Source organism: Lepisma saccharinum, chromosome 18 (genome assembly GCF_977018435.1).
Source record: "Lepisma saccharinum chromosome 18, izLepSacc3.1, whole genome shotgun sequence".
Classification (NCBI taxonomy): domain Eukaryota; kingdom Metazoa; phylum Arthropoda; class Insecta; order Zygentoma; family Lepismatidae; genus Lepisma; species Lepisma saccharinum.
In genome coordinates, this window is record NC_139246.1 from 33,051,970 (window position 1) to 33,072,686 (window position 20,717).

The following is a 20,717-nucleotide window of genomic DNA, read 5'->3' on the forward strand; positions in this document are numbered from 1 at the left end:
ATATACTCGCATTTTTCTATTTCCTGGTTGTTGTTAATTCTGACCATGTATTGGTTATTAATTTCCTTTCTATTCTCCAGGAAGCGCATTGAAAGCTGTTGCCTGATAAAACCGAGACCGATACATTGAAATATTGTAAAGACGTACCCGATACACGTCATTCGTACGTTTTTCGTGAAATTCGTAACAAGGCAGGGAAAGCAAAACAACAAATATTAAAATTTCAGTATCCGCCAAACGTCTGAAATTCCTTTATTTTCTTCTTTTTAACATTGGTGTTTACGTATTCTGCATTGCTAAGGATTCTTGAAGGTGGGATTTCGTTTTTTTTTTTTTCACGACAATAATTTCAATTTTCCACATATCGAGTAATTCTTGTTCGTTCGTTTTTCGGTTGCGTTACACACAATATGGCGGGCAAATCTTGACTAGCGTTGTCTATGATCAGTGGGTGTGCAGTGTTTCCAACCTTCTTCACCGAAAATACATCCTTTCGTGTTACTGATTTTGTATATTTTTTTCCGGGTTCGAAAACCCCACGAACCATGCACGGATAGCCACACGAACCATGCACGTAGCCCCACAAACCATTCATAAATAGCCCAACGAATTATTCATAAATATCCCCACGAACAATGCACGGCAAGGTTAGGTTAGGTTAGGCAAACATAGTAAAATTATCATCTTCAAAATCGTCATATTCTTGCAAAACAACGGCGTGGTTGGAAACACTGACCGGGGGTTACATCATCGAACGCACGCAACATTTGGTTCACGTAGTGGATGGACATAGAGGCAACAGCTCTCGTGCATTAGAGAGACATTAATCTTCAAAAATACATGATTTACCGGCGAAATAAATTAAGCGATGGAAAAAAAACACTTCCACGACCTTTCAAAAGTGTACGGAAAATCAGTTCGGTAAGTACTTTCTCCTGTAAAATTGAAGAAATACGTTTTGCGGATATCAAAATTTTACCAAAGAAATACACACAGAATGATACAAAGAATCATAGTATTCACCATTTCGGTATAACGTTCCTCCAGGAACGTCCCTGTGGTGCATCTTCAAGTGGTTCTATTTTCGGCGGCGTCATTTTACTCGTGGGTTCGTCCCCACCAATTCACGCGCTGCCGACCTGTCTGCTCGCCAGGTGAAGCGATCGCAGAGCACCGAGGTCAGGCACTACCAGCGCAATAACACTTTTCGCGCACTAAATAAAGCTCTTCCGCTGCTGAAAGGCAAAATGCATAAACTAATATTGAGACACTGTACCTACCTTTGCACTTACCTTAATCGCGATATTTCATTTCTGTGAAAGGGTCCGCTTCCCAGGAGCAGGCTTCGGATTGTCTAAGATGGACTTCGTCTTAGTTCTCGCATAATTATCGGTTCGGTTTGGTTTGATTTGGTGTTTTAAGTCCACTTTGTGCACAGTAAGGCTAATCGGGACTGGACCTACAGTTTAAAGTGGAATCCGAACCATTATGTGCCTCCACCGGGTATCGAACCCGGGATCCCTTGATTACAAGGCAACGACGCTACTTTGCGCCATCGGGAGGTCCGCATAATTATCGGAAAAGAGTAATTAGAATGAACATCCTGTGCTCATTTGAACCTCACTTAAATCACAACAATTTTATTTCCTTCTTCTATAGTTGCTTGTCCACTCACTGCCCTTATTTCACACAAACACCGACAATCTGTCACGTGACACTAGTTGTATGACACTTTTAACAAGAGATAGACATATTCAAATGGCAGTGTAGCACCAAAATAATGAAAATAATACACTCGCATTTACTTTCACGATCACGATGTTACAAGCAAAACCCTATAGCGCTACAGCCCAATATTGGGCCAAGGCTTACCTACCGACGCGGGCCACCAAGGGGGCGTGGAGATCTGCAGCCAGACTAGGGGGACGGGTAAGCAGGCGTTCATTTCCGCGTTTTATCGTTCCCCGTTTACTCACTGCATTTATTTTACCCAAACATTGACAATCTAGCAGGTGACACTAGTTATATAGCACTTAAAGAAAACACTTAAATTGCAACAAAACATAAAAATAATGAAAACAACATATTCGCATTAAATTTTACTACGTACCACGCATTACAAGCAAGCACAGGACGTCTACAGTAACATCCATCGCGTCAGGCAGCAGCAGCGCCTCACAGCGGCGAATGAGCTAACCTTGCACACAGAATGTAGAATAGGTGGATCTGACAGGCACTTTTGTTTGCGTTTGAAACGAATATTGCGCACGAAATGACAATTCTAGAACGTCTTCTGTTTTCAATTAAGGTTATCTATGGATAGCTAAATGTAATTTAACGTACATGCTGTAAGTTCATTCCATAAGACCAGTGGCGGCTCGTGGTGAACCAAAGTGGAGGGGCGATAGCTCACAAATTTGCTCTATTGATTTCCTTTATTTTACTTCGGCTTTTGTGCCACTTTTGACTAATTTGCGAAGATGGGGATGAGTGATATGTTGAAATTGATGAATGGGCACTCACAAACATCCATACCTAGGCCGGGATTCGAACCCGGGACCCCTGGCGTCGTAGCGCGATGTGCTAACCACTCCGCCACGGGGGCCGACACAAATTTGCTCTACTAGTAATGTGAGTTTAAATGGTGAATTTCGTATAACAGCCAACGTGATAAGAAATTGATACGTTCGTGTTTACCGAATATCATGTTTTACACGTTTGCACATATTATAATACATTAATAATTATTTAACAGTAATGCAAAGAAGATGGAAGAAGAAATAGAATTCTAACAGATTTAGTCGTTTAACAGAGGGGAAAATTCAGAAGAAGGGATATTAAGTTTTACCCAACTTGATAAGCACAATGACGAATATTTACGTGCATTGATCGTGAAAATTTGTAGTAAAAAGGTTACACAGAAAACGTTTCCTGTCCAACATTACTAATTGATATGTGAAACAGGGCACCAAAATAAATATCTCACTGGAAAGGTGATATCTGCGTTACCAGAAGCTCTAAAGTAAAAACTTCAAACTTACCAGAAATCTTCAGACATGCTAGTAGCTAACTGAAATTCATCCTTCTGTCCTTCAACGCAAAATTTGAGAGTGAACTCACGACCTCCCTTCTTTGAGACTTGTTCTAGATTTAAATTCGGCCTAGGTTTTTTGTTTATTTTTTCATCAGACTCTGATAGAAAAACTTCGCACCAACATTTTCTCCACACTGTTCATTAAATCTACAAGATGTATTCCACATCATTGTAATCCAAATGTACTTTTGACTAAACTCAGAAAAAATACAACGCATATATACGATAATTTTGTGTGTAACAAGAATCTATAGCCGACTTCCGTGGCTAGCATACCGCATTACAAAGCCAGGGCTCATGGGTTCGAATCCCGGCATGGGTATGTGTGTTCTTTGTGAATGCCCCTCCATCAATTTCATTATATCATCACTCATCCTCATCGTCGTGATTACCGAAAAGTAGCAGAAAGCGACGGTAAATAACAAAATTCAAGGAAGAGTCTGTACATTTTCAGTTACCGATATTTTCTCTCCTCAATGGAAATTGAGGTATTTATTGCTCTACTCTTATGTCATAAGTGAATAAGATTATGGAATACAGATTGATTATTTTCAACGGTTGGTAATTTTCTATCTTCTGTTAACTTCTTTGCTTCTGGCAACTCTTCATTGTTTACCGTTCTCCGGAGAGAGGGCCAGTTTCGCCTAGGGGCTGGGTTTCGGACGACAAACCCTCCGTCCTCCCTTGAACAGATCCTGCGCGTGTTAATCCTCTTGTTCCCTCGCCTCTTACCCCCTCGCGACCTCGCCTGGGAGGACGGCGACAAGCCAGATTTCTCTCGAAGTTCCGTATTACCCCGCACGGTGGCGTGCAAACTTCGCAATTGTCGCGGAAGAATGAATACAGAACGGACTAACCAACGATCTATAAGCAATGGAATATTTGCAATTCAGACAACGTAGAAGCTAATATATAAATGTTAATGTAATGTTTGTTCACTTGTGGTTACACACGGCAGTGCGGCGTCCGTATCGTCCTTATGAGCGGCCGCCCCTGCATAAGACTGTTGAAATAATGATGTAATAAACTATCGAAGCTTTCTTACCTTCTGGTGACGTCATATAACAGTGTTCGTTGAATATCTGGACAATTGCGCCTCTAAACATGTATTACGTATTTTCACTGATCCCGTAGCTAGCTGGCAGCTAACGTCAGTGTCAAGCTCAAGAGCAAAATAGAGTTCTGCGTGTAATTTATGATTGACTATTTAGCGAAGGGTTCACAAATAGAGACGAGTGTGATGTAATGTAAATACGTGGACGGCAATCAAGGCTACGTCTTTTTCTAATTAGGTTCTAGCAATACTTCACATCACGCGAATTAACTGGATCTAGAGCAGGTGTAAGTCAGTTTGCAGGGTTACCAATAGAGGACAAGAGGGCACGAAAAAGTAGGGCAATAGCTCACCGTTGGAAACTGACTGTCAGACGAATGACGTATTCAATGCATGTCAGTACATAAGGCACAATGAGGGTGAGAAAGTAACATATGAGCTAATGCATATTTAACCCTAGAACACTAGTGTACGTAAAATTTACATGCTGTTTGGCCTTAATTCCCTTCCTTACCTCCCACCTCTCACCCACTCACCCCTTCACCTAGCAGTGCCTCGAGCAGTCTGTCAGCTATAAGGCAGCACTGTGTTAAGGAGGGTGCAAGGGCCGATCGTTTTAGATTTGTTTGTTATGTTGTGCACTGTATGTCAATTTTACGTAGATCTACGTATAGTAAAACGAGAAAAATCTTTCTTGTAATTTTGACATTCGTAAATTCGACTTAGATTAGAAGCATGCACAATTTTCTTGTAAGACTTTAAAATTACATTCGTTCCTTATTTGCAGTGTTATGAATATTATTATTGTTTGTTGTCCGTTGTTTGAACTTCTTGCCTTCATTCTTAATGTACGTACAGGCTTGTCAATCAATGCATTATTATAAAACATTCTATGTTTAATAAATCCATGTTTATACATTTTAAAATGAAGAATGAAACCCCAATATAAGGAAAATATGGAAAATAATATAAAAAAGAATCGTCATTTTGTTGTTGAGGTTGTGTTGTAAATCGATTGCTTCATCTACGTAAAATTTACGTAGCGCTAGTTACACTGTATCATGGGAACACACTAGTGTTTTGGGGTTAAAATATGTTTGTAGTATTCAATATTTGCCAGCATAATATAAAGATGCTTATATTCTTTAACTACAAACGTACTGTAATAATGGACTGATAGGCAAGCTAGGAAAGGAATTTTTCCCTTGGATATGAAAATCTTATTAACGATCATAGATTCAATATCTTTGAAATTTTAAATTATTGCTTTTGATTATTAATAAAGTAAAAATATAAAGAATGAAAACGAAAAATGAGGATTTGCAGCGAAAATGTTTTCGAAAACGAGTCTTCGAATACTCTCTCACTCTCTCTCTCTCTCTTCTTCTTCTTCTTCTACTTCTCTCTCTTCTTCTTCTCTCTCTATCTTCTCTCTCTCTCTCTATCGTCTTCTTCTCTCTCTCTATCGTCTTCTTCTCTCTCTCTATCTTCTTCTTCTCTCTCTCTATCTTCTTCTTCTTCTTCTTCTCTATCTCTATATTTTTCTTCTCTCTTTCTCTCTATCTTCTCTTTCTCTCTATCTTCTCTCTATCTCTATCTTCTTTCTGTTTATCTTTTGCTCTCAGTTGCTTCTCTTTTTCTCCATCTCTCGAGCCTTCCTTTCACCATTTCTTCGTATTTCCTCCTATCATTTCTTCTCTCTATCTCTATTTTTCACACTCATTCTCTTCCTCCCACTATTACCGTCTTTCTCACGTCTTCTTTTTTTGTAACCAGTCTCCTTTCGTCCTTCTTATTTCGCCCGTTTCTTTCACTACTTCCTGTCTATCGTTCTCTTTGAAAATTTCTCGTGTAAACTATCTGATGGGTTGGAGTTGGGCTAAGACTTTTTTACGGTGGACTAGAGCCCAAACTTGCTCCTTCATAGAGGTTGGACCTGGACAACATCTTAAACCTCGGAGCTAACAATTTTTACTCCATCTATTCAATAATATATCAATTATGCCAAACATTAAAAATATGCATTATTTCCAGCTCAGTGGAAGGCGAAGGTGGAGGGATACAGGAACTACTTTCTGGAGGACCAGCAGTACAGAACTGATGAATCGAAGAGGCCTGGTAAGCCGAAGTCCCAAGCTGATGTCTTTGGTGTTGAAGGATCATTCAGAAAGCTCGATGTAGATTGATCGCCTGTTTAAAATGGCACAGTAATATCTTAGGCTAATTAAATGTTGAATAAAAATTGTATTGTTTTATTTGTTATTTTTCGTTCATGTTGTTGACATATCCTAAACTCCTCTTCCTATATCATGCATCAGATTGTCTGCGCCGACCTCCGTGGCAGAGTGGTTATCACATCGAGCTACGACACTAGGGGTCCAGGGTTCGAATCCCGTCCTGGGCAAGGCTGTTCTTTGTGAAACCCCCTTTCACTAATCTCAGCATATCAGCGCTCATCATCATCTTAGCGATTAGCCAGAAGTGGCAGAAAAGCGAAGTAAAATAAATCAATCAAGATCGTCTGCATTTGTTTTAATTGCTCACCACGAAACTCCGTGAATGATTTGATTGATTAATTTGCTTTATTATACTTCGCTTTTTGTGCCACTTTTGGCTAATTTGTGAAGATGGGGATGAGTGATGATATTGATGAATGGACATTCACAAACATCCATGCCTAGGCCAGGATTTGAACCCGGGACCCCTGGTGTCGTAGCGCGATGTGCTAACCACTCCGCCACGGGGGCTCTCCGTGAATGAGAACGTAGTACGAAATTTCTACCCTAGATGGAGCAAACTACAGGGTGTCCCACGAACGGCGCAACTGGGAATTAAGAGTGGCGTTACTTTGTAACCGAAACCTGTATATACGTAAGTCATACACCAAATGTTAGCCCTGTCCAAGTTGATATTTTTAAACATAGAAACAACAAACGGGGTGCAGTGTTGTTCATGCAGTGTTGCCAAATGTAAGTGAAAGTGTACATTTATTTTTCCACAAGGCATGGAAAATTGCATGTCAAAGATTCGTACGGAAAGTTGGACGTCAATTTCCACCTTGGGTAGGTGGACTATTTCGCCATCTATAGTTCAGAGAAGAAAACCGATCGTTTTCGCGTATAGCCAATCCTGAAATGCCTCGTAAAGGCGTACCGGTCCAAATGGGTGTTTTAAAAAAATTATGAGGCACAGTGGCAACACTGTTGATGTTTGAAGGCAACAGAAGGTGTGTTTAGTGATGGTCTATGACCTGGAAATACTGGAAACAGGAAAAAAAATGAAAATTTAGTGATGGTCTATGACATGGAAATACTGGAAACAGAAGAAAATGAAAATTTTCTTTTTTTCCTGTTTCCAGTATTTCCAGGTCACAGACCATCACTAAACACACCTTCTGTTGCCTTCAAACATCAACAGTGTTGCCACTGTGCCTCATAATTTTTTTAAAACACCCATTTGTTTATCCCCAGCCGTTATAGTATGTCTCCGCGACTGGATGAAGCTTACCCATTCGAAGCTACCCAATTTCCTCACGACGGTGGGTGGCCACCGGCCCTATACACAGGACAAAAACTGAACCCGGGATAGAACCCTTGATGCCTTAGACAGCAAGGCCACGGAGGAGGATAATGTTCAATATAATTTGGTGCTTATTCTTCATCCACTGCAAAATCGAAGTAAATGTAAACAAAACTTCTGTGACTTCTGAGAAATAGTTCCTTTTCTGTATGTTTGTTCTCTTGTTATTTTGCCCATAAATACAGGGTATACGAGTACAGGTCGCAGTAGAACAGCTCATAATACAAGGTCCAATACGTTGACTGCTGCAAACACGTTGAGTGGCACGGCTTTATCAAAAGCACTATATTTTCAAGCGCAAGATTTCTGCACAGCTGTCAGTCGAGCAACCAATAGAATTTCTCGGAAGCCAAGTGTATTTTGTTAATATTGATTTCGTTCTTACAGCAGACAAAGAATAGTTTTTAGCAGTAAATTAATGTTTAAATCTTCATTTTTTGGATCGCTGAAAAAAATCAACGACTAATATTTGTATACATCCTGTACAAGAAATAACGACACCAAAGTTCAAGTATAAAGTTAATGGTTATCTTTTAATCACTAAGGAGAGACAAGATATGTCTATCTAGGTGGCCACATGGGTAGTTGAAGATATGTTATCTTACTTTGGGCTTACATCAGTTAGTCCTGAGTTTCTTACTAGCATTTGTTGTAGTTCTTTCCAGGTAGGCAAGATTTTGCATTTTCCTTTTGTAATTAAGTACAGAAAAACTTAATAACAATTTATTATGAACAGTAGCTTAGGTCTACGCTCTTATTTCTATTTCATAGTTCTATTATTCTCGTGTACTTATTAATTCAAATTGTACTTTCTATCTACCATTAAATCGTAACAATCTGTGGAATCTTTAAAATGTAAGGTACGGAGAACTCCAATCGCAGACATTTAGCTGTCATCTTTCCAGATAAGAAATATCTAGAAACATCTAAGGAATGTCTTGTCAGACATCACCGAGCTTCCTTGATCGCCATCGTTGTAAACAGGTGTAAACAATTGTAATTAAGGAAGAGAGTACAGGTAACTGAGTCGGCATCATTGAGTAAATTCGATTGGAATAAATGTATGGGAGCACGGGGGTCAGGGGCCAGTTCTAAACGATCAGTCAGAGGGGTCAGTCAATTACAAGCATTAGATGGAGACATGGAGAAGTACGATTGGAGGAAGAACTTGTTAATACGAGTCGCAAGTCAGACTCTTTGTACAGTCACGACCATAACCTTTCATCGCAGATCTTCGGCTGCTGTGCAGAGACATTTTGATCCAGTCTGTAGGTGTTTGAACTCAAGTGTTGTGTATTGCCATTCATGTGTGTGTGTGGTTGTTACATCTTGCACCTTACCATCAAGCATACCATGAATAGCGAGTTGCTCCATTGTTGAGAATGAATGATCAGTGATCTACATCAACCCATTTCGATCCCACGTACCGAAGGGTATGATACGAAATAACGTCACTGTTACACCATGTAACCTTCTTCCTGTTCTCGTGTATTCTTTTCTCTTATCTCGCACTCTCTTGCTGGGAACGGTGTGCTTGTAAGAGCGACAAAATGAAGACAATTATTAATTTTATTATTTGTCTGCGATACGTAAAGGTACGCAGTACTAGCATCTTTTCACAAGTGAGAATAAAGAAAATATTTAAATTTATTCTAACGAAAGAAACGCATATGTTTGTGTGTACGCGTGCGTGTAACAACAGAGATGCATGATTATTTATGAACATACCACACTATATTGAGTGCTTCTTACGATACATGCAATAAGAAAGCAAGAAAATAACAAACTAAGCTAAAGACTACCGGAATATAAAGTCGAGAGAGAAAATATTTCTGAATCACTCCGATCTAGATGCTTTTGGAGTGGACAAGTCCAAACATCAAAGTGGAACAGGTAGGAACATGCATAAAACTACAGGTCAGCCAGTATTTCACTTGCATTCCTTTTATTGTTTTCTTGTGTTTGTGACTGGTATTACAACTCATAACAACCATGTACAGTAGTAAAAAGGATGGCCTTCGTGAAACCTACTTCTTCCGGCTGCGTTCCAATTGCAGCTGACCCCCTATTTTCGAGTTTGACTGGTCCAGTTAGCGCATGCGCTCTTGCGTCGAGGGTCGTGACTAACGCAAGCGAACTATACCAAGTCCTGCAAACTTACGTATTGCTTAAGTATGATCGGCCTGTTTTGATTGTTTGTTTTTGTTTCTTGTAAAAGATACTTGAAAGCATGGATATTCGCCCGCTGAGTGCAGAACTACAGGAAGCTGCCTGCAAGGAGCTTCACGAGGATGAGAAAAGGATTCCAGAGGACATAGAACATATCAAGGACTGGCTGTCCAAGCAGCCACACCTCAAGACCAGAACAGGTAAATAGCTACAAAATATTGTGCGCTAGTAGATCTTCAGGATTGCAATGTTAACACATGTAAGAACATCATTCATAAAGCTATAGTACGCTATATAAAAATATAATGCCAGCAGAGATGTTGTCAGAGCTAAATAGTTGTATGTATCACTTTCGTTCAAACTGTGCCTTTATCGTCTGACACATAGGCATGTAGCTATTCATCGACGCTAGGAGTTTCGGGTTCGAATCCCAGCCTACAAGTGAGTATCCTTTCATACATTTTAGCCAAAAGTGGCAGAGAAGCGAAGTAAGCTAACTAACTCTCTATCCTTCTTAAACCCAAAGGTTTATGACTGCAGCAACACAAGCCTTCAATGTGTCCCTCTCCTGGGCAAGATCAATCCAATCTTTTCCATCCTTACCGATTTCCTTTAGGTCCATCTCAACGTTATCCCTCCATCTTCGTCTTGGCCTTCCTACAGGTCTCTTACCATCAGGCTTTCCAAAAATAATCCTGTAAACTCCTATCTACTCTCCCATTCGTGCCACATGGCCTGCACACATAAGTCTTCTTGATTTAATCACTCCAATAATATCTGGACATGAATACAAATTATGTACTTCTAAATTGTGTAACCTTCTCCAATCACCTGTCTGCTCATCCCTTTTTAGGTCCAAATATTTTCCTAAGGATTTAATTTTCAAATACTCCTAATTTATGTTCTCTCAATGTAAGGGACCCAGTTTCGCATCCATATAATACTGCAGGCAAAATTACTACTTCGTATATTTTAACTTTTAGTTTCTTAGATATTAAACAAGAAGATATAAGCTTATGAAGGAAAAAGTAACACGCGTTTGCTGAATTAAGTCTGCTTTTTATTTCCTCTTTAATATAATTTTCATTTGTTAGTATTACTCCAAAGTACAATCACTGATTCTAGAATTTCACTACATGTTATGAAATTATATTCTCTTTGATTTGCTTGTTTCAGACAACCAACATTTAGTAACTTTTCTCAGGGGATGCAAATACAGCCTCGAGAGGACAAAGGAAAAGATAGACATGTACTACACGATGAAGACTATGCTGCCTGAATTCTTCACCAATAGGGATCCTACTTCATCTGCTACGCAGGAAATTCTGAAACTAGGGTTCGTATAATTCAATATTAATAAAAATTGATATACAGTTTGAAATAGTATGCATTAATTATTTACATGCATTCTTTGTTTGTTTAAATATTTTTTAAAAATTAAAAATTACTTTCTACCATAAAGATAGAATAATGAAAGAGACCAACCCAGGGATAGGAGAGACAGTGCGGGAAAATATAAAGAGAAAATAGACAAAAAGAAAAGATAGAAAACGGAAGAAAAGGATAGAAAGAGATACAGAATGCGAGAGATAGATATGAACAGGGAGGTCTAGAGAATTACAGAGGAGAAAGAAAGGAGAAGAAGATTGAAGCAAATAAGAAAATTGAAAGAAACAGAAAAATCAAGAGATAGAGATCGTTAGAGAGAAAGAGAGAGAGACGAGGGAGAGAGAGGGGAAAGAAGCGGAAAATTACACAGGAGAAAGAAAGGCGAAAAAACACAGAATACAAAATGAAAATATAAGAAAGGAGATACGGAGATGTAGTTATAATAGGAAAAATGAGTGTTATTGTCCCTTTTACTATTTTTTATTTGTTCTCATCTTCTGAGTTAATCTAAGAGGTTCAAAAGAGGAATAACTGTATTTATACTGGGTGTCCACAAATTATCTTTACAATTTTGCACATTAATTATGAACACCCTATATTATGTACGTTCATGATATTTGCTACATAATAAACTGCAAATATAAAAGTTTTAATTAACATTGCCGTTATTTGTTTCTTGTGCCCCACTGACGTGGCAGGCTGTGTATTATGAGAAAGTGTTCCCCGCAAGAGAAAGCACAGTTCGATGCTTGGTTCATCGAGACAAAAAATCTGATATGCAAACGCAGTACATTTCTTGAGGTTGGAGAGGTAATTTCTGGTACCATGGAAGTAGATAAAAATTGTGACTCCCACGACAACTTTGATTTCTTGACCAAACGACTACAAAAAGTTGAAAAACTCATTTTCTCTTCCTGTTCCACGCCTCATTTAGTGCGCTGACGATGTTTCACGGGGGCAAAAAGGCAGTGATGAGTGAAAGATGAGCTCTCATCCTCTCATCCTTCTCATCCCTCTCATTCTTCTTATTCTTCTCTCATCCTCTTTTTATCCTCTTCTTATTCTCTCATCTTCCTCTCATCCTCTCATCCTCTTATTTTCTCATCCTCTTATTTTTTGAAAGATGAGTGTACCTTATCGTAATTTTCCAAGTCTGGGACCAAATGTTTATATATTGTGATCTTCGTAAACCTCTCCTCTCATTCTCTCATCCTCTCATCCTCTCATCTTTTGAAAGATGAGTGCACCTTATCGTAATTTTCCAAGTCCGGGACCAAATGTTTATATATCGTGACCTACGTAAACCTCTCCTCTCATCTTCTCATCTTCTCGTCCTCTTATTCTCTCAATCTCTCAATCTCTCATTCTCTCATTCTCTCATCCTCTCATCCTCTCATCCTCTTATTTTTTCATTCTCTCATCTTCTCATCTTTTGAAAGATGAGTGCACCTTATTGTAATTTTCCAAGTCCGGGGACCAAATGTTTATATATTGTGATCTTCGTAAACCTCTCTCTCGGGGAGGGAACGATGTCCCACACACACACACACACACACACGCGCGCGCGCGTATGTATTGTGACGCAAACAAACAAACAAAATAATAATTGTTGTTTTTTAGAATACCTGGCCCCTAACCCCGCCAGGGTGCGTGGTGCCCAACCCAAAAAGGTTCTAACGGCTACGGCTCTAGATAACCGTACCTCTGTAGGGTTTCACGTGTTTTTTTTTTTCCCCCCAAACTTCCATGAAACTCTACAGAGGACCTCCGTAATGCATGCAACGTGTACTAACGACTCTAATGTTATTTGATGTTGTGATATTTTTGGATATAGAGTTTTATTGTGAGATATAGATAAAAATAATTATGTTTATTATAATATTTTCTTGATGAAGATGGAGAATATGTGTGTGTTACAAATAAAGTTGCATGCTTATTTTTCTAGTGTGTGTGTATGTGTTTTTGATGTTTCGACGGCATCTGAAACGATAAAAAAGAAATTTTATTGTTAATTTTCACGTGTAAAAACAACAACAAATTTTTTTGTGCAAATTTTCTGATTGTCTCGTGCTATAGTGCAAAAAAGATATTGTATCTGATAACTAATGAAATTGATATTTGTAACTGATCTGAACTAGTGAAATTCGTATTGTGCTATTGTAACTGATTGTGCTAGTACAAAAAATTTCTTATTTGTGCAAGAAAAGATGTTAAAAAACTTGTTAAAACTGCTCTGTGACCCTCTCGTTCTTCACGTCGTAGGCGAAGGACTTCTCTGCAATCAGGATGACACTGCATAGGGTATCCTCGGGCAAGGCATCGTGGAACTCGCAGACGACCTTGATGTTGGTTCGATCGTTGACCACAACCTTCTTTCTCTTAGATGTGTTGATGACGGTCATGGGTCTCCGTGCTTTGAACTCGCTGGGCGTGTAGTACATGTCCACGCTTCCCTCGGTCACGCGTTTGTAAGCCGAGAACGCTTCGTAAAGTTTGAGGTAATCGTTTTTGGTCACGTCGAGGTTGTAATTCTCGCGCGGGAACACTTCGTTCCTACTGTTCTTCAGATAAACGTTCTTGATTTTGCAGTCGTCGAACTTGCTGGAATCTTTTTCCTGATTCTTGTCCCTCCCGGTCAGAAAGAGCACTACGACGAAATCTGGCATGTCGAACTGTATGTTGTTGAACTGCGTTGTCACGTCGAATTCCATGTGACTTCCCGATGCCACCTTCTGTACGCACTGGTAACTGTGAAAGTGAATCGGTACCTGTGGACTTTTCAAGATCTCCGCTTTGTACTTGAGGGCGTAATTTGTTTCGTATTCCACCACCGGCATTCTCAATTCCATGCTCTGGATGACGCACTTGGCTGCTTCGGGTAAAGTGTTGGCTATCGGCGTGGTGCCGTCCGGACCCAAAGTAGCGTATCGCATCAGTGCGTCGTTGTCGTTGGCCGCTCTTCGAAACGTGACCCTCAGTCCTCCCTTCCACATGATCTCCTTGTAGTCCGAGAAGAAACCAGGCAACAGACGCATGGGAAAGAGCACCGTGTGACTTCTCGTCGATATTTTGGTCCCGGCTTCGAATCCCCCGGCCTGGTAGTACGCTGCGTCCGTTTTGGATAATTTCAACGTTCCCACTGCCGTCGACGTGATGCCTGGGTAATCTATTCTGTCGATAACGGTGTTATGTTTCCTCACCTCCACCTGCGAGAACAGGTGAGGCACGAAGTTGTCCACGAGTATCAAATTTGCTGCTGCGGGAAACGCGTCTCCGCTTTCTTTCTTCACCACGTCGAATTGAAGGTAGAGGTCCGCTCTGTGAGGATGAATGAACCCGTCGCCTACGTCCACGTCGTATTCGATCTCCCTGTTCGCTTCGTTCAGATTGGCGAACGTGCGACGGTTGGGAGGGAAAGATTGCAATTCGTAACTTTCGATTTGCTCCATTTTACATGTATGGTTATTTATTATACGTTGATCTCCACGATGGCCGTCGTAGTGGCACCTGCGAAATCCACCACGTCTCCTTTCTCGTTCGTCACCACCAACTCTATGTCGTCTATGCGGTTGCGACATACTGGAAAATAGATCGGCGAAGAGGGCGTGTAGATGATCGGTTCCATGAACTCGGAACTTGGTTTGAAAGTGGCTATGATTCCCGTCTGCTTGTGACTTCCTAACAATCCGTCCGAAGATTTTGTGATCATACCTTCCGCCACGTTGCAGTGTACGTTCAGAGTCTCTATGGCCAAGAATTTAGGAATATTTGTTGCCGTGTGCTTGATGCCAGCTTCGAGTTTGGTGTCGTTCTCGAAACCTAAAAGTTCTCCCATGGTGCCCAGGTCCACGGTCTCCGTCGCGGATAGGATTTCCACTCTGTGCGTGACCGAATTTTGAGAAAGGTACGTGCCTTTGGGTAGCTGAGCTTGCAAAGTGGAAAGATTGTATTGTCCTGGCGTGACGACGATGTGTTCGCTTCCGACGCTAATTTTGTTGTTGTGCTGCGTAACATTAGGTATGAGGTACATGCTGTAGAATGCACGCAGAGCCACGGATTTAGGATAGACGATGTCGTCGTGCAGCGTGAGTTTCAAGATTGAAGATTCGCTCGTGAGATGGAACACGCCCATCCTAGTGATGCTGTTTCAGGTTCCACAGTGCTTTCTGGAAATCCTCGATCGTAGGGTTATTTATTTTAGAGAGAAACGCGAGCATGGAGAGGCAGAGATGACCGCAGTTCACGTCTCCGAAATCTTGAATGCGTTCGTCGTTGTAGTATATAGAGGTTTTGTTCGTTTTCAGATAATGAATTAAATTTGTAGGTGGAACACCTCCGAAAGAATCGAAAACGAATGCTTTATCATCATTTTTGTGGTAACATATCCAATGCGTGCCTGGATTTTCTTGACCGTCCAAGTTGACTACTCCGCATTCTCTTCTTTTCACGCTTGAAGGTAACGAGTCGGACATAAAAACTCCTCTGAAGTGTTTGATTTGTAACGGTCCGATCAGAGATTCAATGTCTCGGTTGGTGAGTGCTTCTGTTTCTTTTTTTTAAACTTTCTCATCACCCCCTTCCCCCCTTTCTTCTCCATGGCCAGGTTGTGACGTTTCTGTTCTTCCAATTCCGCTTTGTTCTTCTTCGAGTCGATGACGGTTTTCGCAATGGCGGCACTTCCGCCAGCCAAACTTCCAACGGCCCCCAATGCTGCTAGGATGGCCGGGATGCTGAATATGAAACCTCCGATCTTTTGCTGTTTCCGCGAACGCTGCAACCGTCTCAATTGAGGTGTGCTGAGCAGCAATTTCATTCCATGTCCTTTCGACAAGCAAGAACGTTTCTTCTCGCGTTGTTTCTTGGTGAGTAACCCATCGAGGGCACCTAGATTTTTCAGATTGGAGTATGGTATCTGGTACACGACACCCTTGGGCTTCATGTTGATGCTCTATGTGTTATTTTCGCGGTATGTTATTTATATATATATTCTGATATTTTTCTCGTGTAGTTTTTATATGGTATGTTATTTATATATAAATATTCTGAGATTTTTTTTTCACGGCCCCGCAGTCGCTACACAAATTCTATTACGTGCTTTGTTTTCTTGCCAAGAAGTTCCTTTGTCCCCTTGTAAACGATTCGAGTTTTGTTCTCGATTAAAATAGATAGCTTTTCGTTAGATAACATGTTAGCGTATCGATCTTCTAAAAATAGACTGTATTGTGCGTTGAGCAACAGGCGTACCTTGGGACCATACTGGGTAGAAACGATTGAACCGGAAGTTATCGTGTAAGATTTGTCGACTTCCAATTCCCGAATTTTTACATACTCGACTGACAAATTTAGCATTTGTTTTAATGCTTGGAGATCACTTATTTTTTCAGTTGTCATATCGAAGAAGAGAAATTTTCAGTCTGTGTGTTAGGGAAATTTAATTGTTTTTTTTTCACCATGTGTGTTTTTTTTATATATAGCAAAGTTTATTTTTTTCACGATGTGTGTTATTTATATATCAAGTTTTTTTTGATGCGTATATATATTATTATTTTTTAACAGAGGAAGAAAGTTCGTGCTTCGGAGAACGCGATGATGTGCGTGATAATTTCCTCAGTTTCCTGTTTGGACTTACGCCAATCATCAGTATACCGTCTTCTTCCCTGCCTCGCCTCGTGCAGTTCGTCCAACCTCTCGTTCAATTTCTCCCCCGCGGCCGACAGAAGAGTGTCGAGATCACCGCACCTCATTCCACTGATCTCCCGAAGACGGTCCTTGAGAACTATTTCGCATCCCATGTGAAATGCCGGCGTCGTTTTAGCTACGATCACAAGTTTATTAACATCTCCGTTAACTACCTTTTTGAATATTTTAGATAGTAGTTCGTGCGGCAAATCAGTTATGCAAGCCATGTTGTTTTTTTACTGGATGTTATTTATATACCCCACCCCAATTTTTGTTTTGTGTTCATGGCGATGGTGGTACCCAGTGCGGCGACCCGTTCACCCAACGATGCGTCTCTGCTCACGAATCTTTCGAAAGCTGCGTGCTCTAACTTTCTGTCTGCTTCGTGACGTGCATCCAGATCCGTCTGCGTGGTGTTGTAAGCAATGTCGTGATCTTTGCATGCCGCGTCCAACAGATTCACACCCTTGTCTCCTCTCTCCAATCTTTTCTCGAGTTTGGTACCCGGTCCGCAGTACTGGTAGCCAGGTAGATGCATCTCGAAAGGTAACTTGTTGATGATGTCGTTTACGAGTCCCTTTCCTTCGGCCACGTTCCAGAATTTCGGAGGCAGCGTGTTGATGATTTTGATGAGGTAACCTATGCCCTTGTCGTCGTTCACGATGAAGTTGGAAAGTTTCGTGCTGATCATGTCCACGATGCCAACCTTCTCGTTGTAGAAATTACGGTTGCCCGCATTCTCTTCGCCGGCTATCACCAACAATCGGTCCACGAGCTTCCTCACGTCGTCCACCCAAACGAATTCTTTGGGTAACGTGTTGTAGCGTTTGACCCCGCTGCCTGTTTTGACCTGGTTCCAAATCGGTTTGATGAGATTCCTGTACTTCTCGCCGCTGCTCGATTTCACCCTATTCTGCGAGGCGTCGTTGTTTTGGTACAAGGCATCCGTCATGATCAGAATTTCCTTGTAACTCTGGTAATCTTCGTCGGTGTAATCTTTCGGCTGCTTTTTGGCAACGAGTTCCCACAGTCCCACCGTACCCGGATACCTGTTCCAACTATCCTTGTCGCCTAAATTGACTTTAATGTCGTTGCCTTCGAAGGTCACCTTCGATTTCCCAATCTTCCACACCACACCGCCGCCTTCGCTGGTTTCCATGCTGGGATACAATCCGAACACTTCATCCTTGTCGAATTTCCCCGTGCTCAGGTAGTCTCGTGCCAAAGGTCCCAACTCGATTTTATCCGAAGACGTGCTGCCTATGGCTCGACGTCGTGCCGGTGCATCCTTCAGTTCGAACGGCGTCGAAGGAATGCTTGAAATAGGCGTGGGTACAGCGTAACTTTTAGCTGCGAGCGGCACGAGTTCGTTGATCAAATTTTTATTTTGTTCCGTGACACTTTTAATTTCTTTACCTAGACCGCTGATGGCATCGATCACAGGTTGATCCTGACGTTTCTTCTCTTCGTAGAATCCGCGATTCTCGGATTTCCAACCTTTGAAGCGTTTCGCGAGGTAATCGCGAAGCTTGAGATTTTCGTCTTCGATTTTTCGTTTCGTCATAATGTTTATTTATATACATCGTTTCTCACAACGTTGCAACGTTTAGAAAATCGTTGATTTTGTTTCTGTATTTTCCGTCGTTGGGTTTCCTCGTCATGTCGATCGTAGCGAATCCGAAATCGTCACCGTTCCAGCAAGTAGAGCAGCAGCGTTCCGAAAATTGATTGTAGTTCATGTCTCCGCCTACGTAGTCATCGTACGCGTGCTTGAGGTTGGTGTGATCTTGACGAAACAAACATATGAAATTAGCGTTGTCGCGTACTAACTGTTTTGGAATTTTGGAAAACGTTTGAGCTAGGTAAAAACAATCCATTCCTTTGTGACGACCTTGCGTGAAAAAATTGCGAATTTCATTTTGATTTTCCAGGATGGCGTCGTCGAACACAACGACTGAATTTTCACGACAATCGTCGAGTGGTTTTATTTCCGAGGCGAACGTTGCAATGTCCAGACCATCGTACAGTTTCATCAGTTGCTGGTATTTGGATTGCTCTAAACTTTTCGAGAACACGTACAGGTGCCTGTTCTTCCAATCTAACCAATTCGGTGCGAGGAGAAAATTGTCCACGAGCAGTGTCGTTTTTCCACACCCCGAAGGTCCTACGATCAGACAGCGGATGCTGTCGGGGAGCAATTCACCGTTTTTTTCTTCGTTCCACTTTCCGAATTAGGTAAACGTTTCACAACATTCCACGTACTCATAGAATCACTTCGTTTGAATCGATCCAACTTGTTTCCGGAAGTCCCAGCCATTTCACCAAAAGTTTGTTGCCTCTCTTGCGCAAAACTTTTTCGATAAGGTACGTGTCGGGGTATTTAGTTTTAGAGAGTTCCTCCTCGTAGAAGCGCCCCAATAAAATTTCACCGCCACTGTCTTTTATTATATACGTGTGACGGTTCCCGGGTAGAACTCGAACCACGGTAAAAAGTTCAGTGCTCCAGTTTCGTGTGAAACCCCTGTCGAACGTTCGCTTCAATTTACTGACCCTCACCTGTTCTCCAATTTTGTATTTAGCTTTTTTTGTCGTGGGCGTGTACTTTGGACAGTAAACGCTAGAAATTAAACGTTGCTCGTCAGACTTGGTAACGTCAGCTGGCTTCATGCCTATCGTTGCGTGCCGTGTGTGATTATAGTCGTTAACAAGTTCCGGAAGAATGGTGACCCACTTGTAGCTTCCCTGAAGCGTGAAGCGTGACCACATGCGCGATTTCAGAGTGCGATTGAATCTTTCCACGATGCTGGCCTTGACGTCACTGAAGGTCGAGTAATGTTGAACGTTGTGTTTCCGAATAAACTTTTGGAATACGGCATTGTAAAATTCCTTCCCTTTGTCCGTGTGCAGAAACCGAGGTCGTCTGCCGCCGCTTTCGCGAAAAATTGTCTTGAATGCTTCCGTGACGCACGTTCCTGTTTTCGCCTTCAAAGGTAGAGCCCATGCGAATTTCGAAAATGTGTCTATGACGGTGAGGAGGTACTTGTTGCCCTTGTTCAATTTATGCACGTTTTTTAACTTGCCGCTACTCATTTCGACGAGGTCGCTTTCCCAGAGGTCGTCGATTCCCTTGGTTACCACAGCCAAACGTTCGTAGTTGCGGCGTGCAGGTTTATGCAATTCTTGGACGATGGCTTGCCTAGACATTTTTTATTATTTTTAGAGATTACGTTTCAAAAGAAGCACCAGCGTGATGGGATTCAAAGAGGGTGGCACTTCGCTCGTGTTTTGAATGATCAGCTTATCGCCGGCACTCACGTCGAAAACGGTAAGATCTTCGTCTTCGTGTATTTCATATATGTTGCGCGTTTCGTTCCAACGCGCCAGAGGAATGTTTCCTGCTTTCTGGACACCACGATTCGATATCAAAGTCATGGTGGGAACGCTAGCTTTTCTGCCGTGAGACCAGTACGAAAATTCGTTTATCTGAATCGTGCCATCGAGGAGAAACTTGTAGTACGGATGATAAGGATGTAGCATGTACAGTTTGTTACCTTCGACGAAGGTGGAGATTCTCTGTTGATTGGGTACGCTGTTGATTTCGATGGCTTGCAGAGAATGCAGTTTAGCGAATTTAGTGTCGACGCTAACGAGGTTGCTGTGAAGCTGACCCAGTGTGTTTTGTACGGGCAACAAATGTTCGACTATGGTATCCGTTACGGTAGAAAATGACGGTTTGATTTTCACTTCCACGTT

The 20,717-nt window shown here is 41.4% G+C and overlaps 1 protein-coding gene across 1 annotated transcript in view; it reads left to right on the top strand.

Moving 5' to 3' along the window:
• LOC146002204 (uncharacterized) overlaps positions 1-20,717 on the top strand; it is a 129,780-nt gene that overhangs the window by 86,482 nt on the left and 22,581 nt on the right. The window contains exons 7-10 of the mRNA XM_083139922.1: positions 6,183-6,325; positions 8,297-8,392; positions 9,946-10,096; positions 11,073-11,232. Coding sequence (XP_082996048.1) covers positions 6,183-6,325; positions 8,297-8,392; positions 9,946-10,096; positions 11,073-11,232 — 550 coding nt within the window. The remainder of the gene's footprint in view (positions 1-6,182; positions 6,326-8,296; positions 8,393-9,945; positions 10,097-11,072; positions 11,233-20,717) is intronic.